This window comes from Mastomys coucha, unplaced genomic scaffold, assembly GCF_008632895.1.
Source record: "Mastomys coucha isolate ucsf_1 unplaced genomic scaffold, UCSF_Mcou_1 pScaffold9, whole genome shotgun sequence".
Lineage (NCBI taxonomy): Eukaryota > Metazoa > Chordata > Mammalia > Rodentia > Muridae > Mastomys > Mastomys coucha.
In genome coordinates, this window is record NW_022196915.1 from 50,018,397 (window position 1) to 50,019,847 (window position 1,451).

Below are 1,451 nucleotides of genomic sequence, written 5' to 3' on the forward strand. Positions count from 1 at the left end.
TGTGTGTGTGTGTGTGTGTGTGTTTGAGAGCAGAACCATAAGCAGAGGGCGGAAGACAGCCTCCAGTGTCTGTCCTTGCCTTCATTCAGGTTTGAGACATTGGCTCTTCATGTTATTTGCTGCTGCATACTCCAGGCTAGGTGGCCTTTAAACTTCCAGGGCCTCTCCCATCACTACCCTTGTCTCACTGTAGGAGTGTCAGAATTACAGACATGCTCTGTTGTGCCCAGCAATTACCCCTGGGTGCCGGAGAGCCAGGATCAAGTCCTCTATGCTTGTCTATCAAGCACTTTACCCGCAAAGCCATCTTCCCAGCCCTGGTGTCATATTTAAGGATGTCCTTTGTTTTGCATTATTTGGAGAAGAGATGGGAAGGAGATGTAGGATTTCCCACGATCAGAGGCAGCTTCTCCTGGATGTGACCCATGTAAGTATTCACTGGAGAGAGATGCTGTGGAAACGCCCACCCACAGCCATTACCTGGGCCCTCCTGACTTAGGCAGGGGTCCAGGTCCTTGCCTCAGGACTGGACTTTGGAGAGCCGACCCTGAAAACCTTGTCCTCAACCTACAACAAGCCATCCCTTGACAATCGCCATGTTTGCTCCTAGGGGTCCATCTGAGCTCTGTCCAAGGAAAGAATGAAGTCCTGTGGCCCTGAGCAACGCTGAGAAGGAGAGGCAGCCCACAACCAGAATGCAGGGCTGGGCTTCAGTCCCTGTGGCAGGCTCCTGCTCTCACCAGTATGACATACCCATAGTCAGTGAGCCTGGGGAGTCACCATCAGGATATCCCAGGAGGACAATGGGAGGGACAGGGACAGTGCCTACCTGGGTAGGGAACACGCCCGTATGTGACGATCTCCATCAGCAAGACTCCGAAGGACCACACATCCGCCTTGATGGTAAACACCCCGAAGTGGATGGCCTCCGGGGCAGTCCACTTGATGGGGAACTTGGCCCCTGCCAGGAAAGTGCAGTAGCTCAAGGAAAGGCCAACCTTCCACTCCCAACTCCCAGCGGCCCCACCCCCATCTGCCTGTTTCCACTGGGGGGCTTGTGGGATGTGTGCACTGAATACTCAAGGATATAGGAAGACATAGTCACTTGCTACTATCCTAGGAGTCCTTAAAAACTGTGTTGACATCACTGGTTGGTGGTGGTGCACACCTTTAATTCCAGCATTTAAGAGGCAGAGGCAGTTGGATCTCTGAGTTTGAGGCCAGCCTGGTCCACAGAGCGAGTTGAAGGACAGCAAGGGCTACATAGAGAAATCTGTCTTTAAAAACCAATAGAACAGGCTAGGCAGCGGTGGCACACACCTTTAATCCCAGCACTTAGGAGGCAGAGGCAGACGGATTTCTGAGTTTGAGTCCAGCCTGGCCTACAGAGTAAGTTCCAGGACAGCCAAGGCTATATAGAGAAACCCTGTCTCGAAAAACCAAAAAAAAAA

At 52.2% G+C, this 1,451-nt stretch overlaps 1 protein-coding gene across 1 annotated transcript in view; it reads right to left on the minus strand.

Moving 5' to 3' along the window:
* Positions 1-1,451, minus strand: part of Blk (BLK proto-oncogene, Src family tyrosine kinase) — a 47,359-nt gene that overhangs the window by 2,620 nt on the left and 43,288 nt on the right. Inside the window, exon 12 of the mRNA XM_031361619.1 lies at positions 830-961. Coding sequence (XP_031217479.1) covers positions 830-961 — 132 coding nt within the window. The remainder of the gene's footprint in view (positions 1-829; positions 962-1,451) is intronic.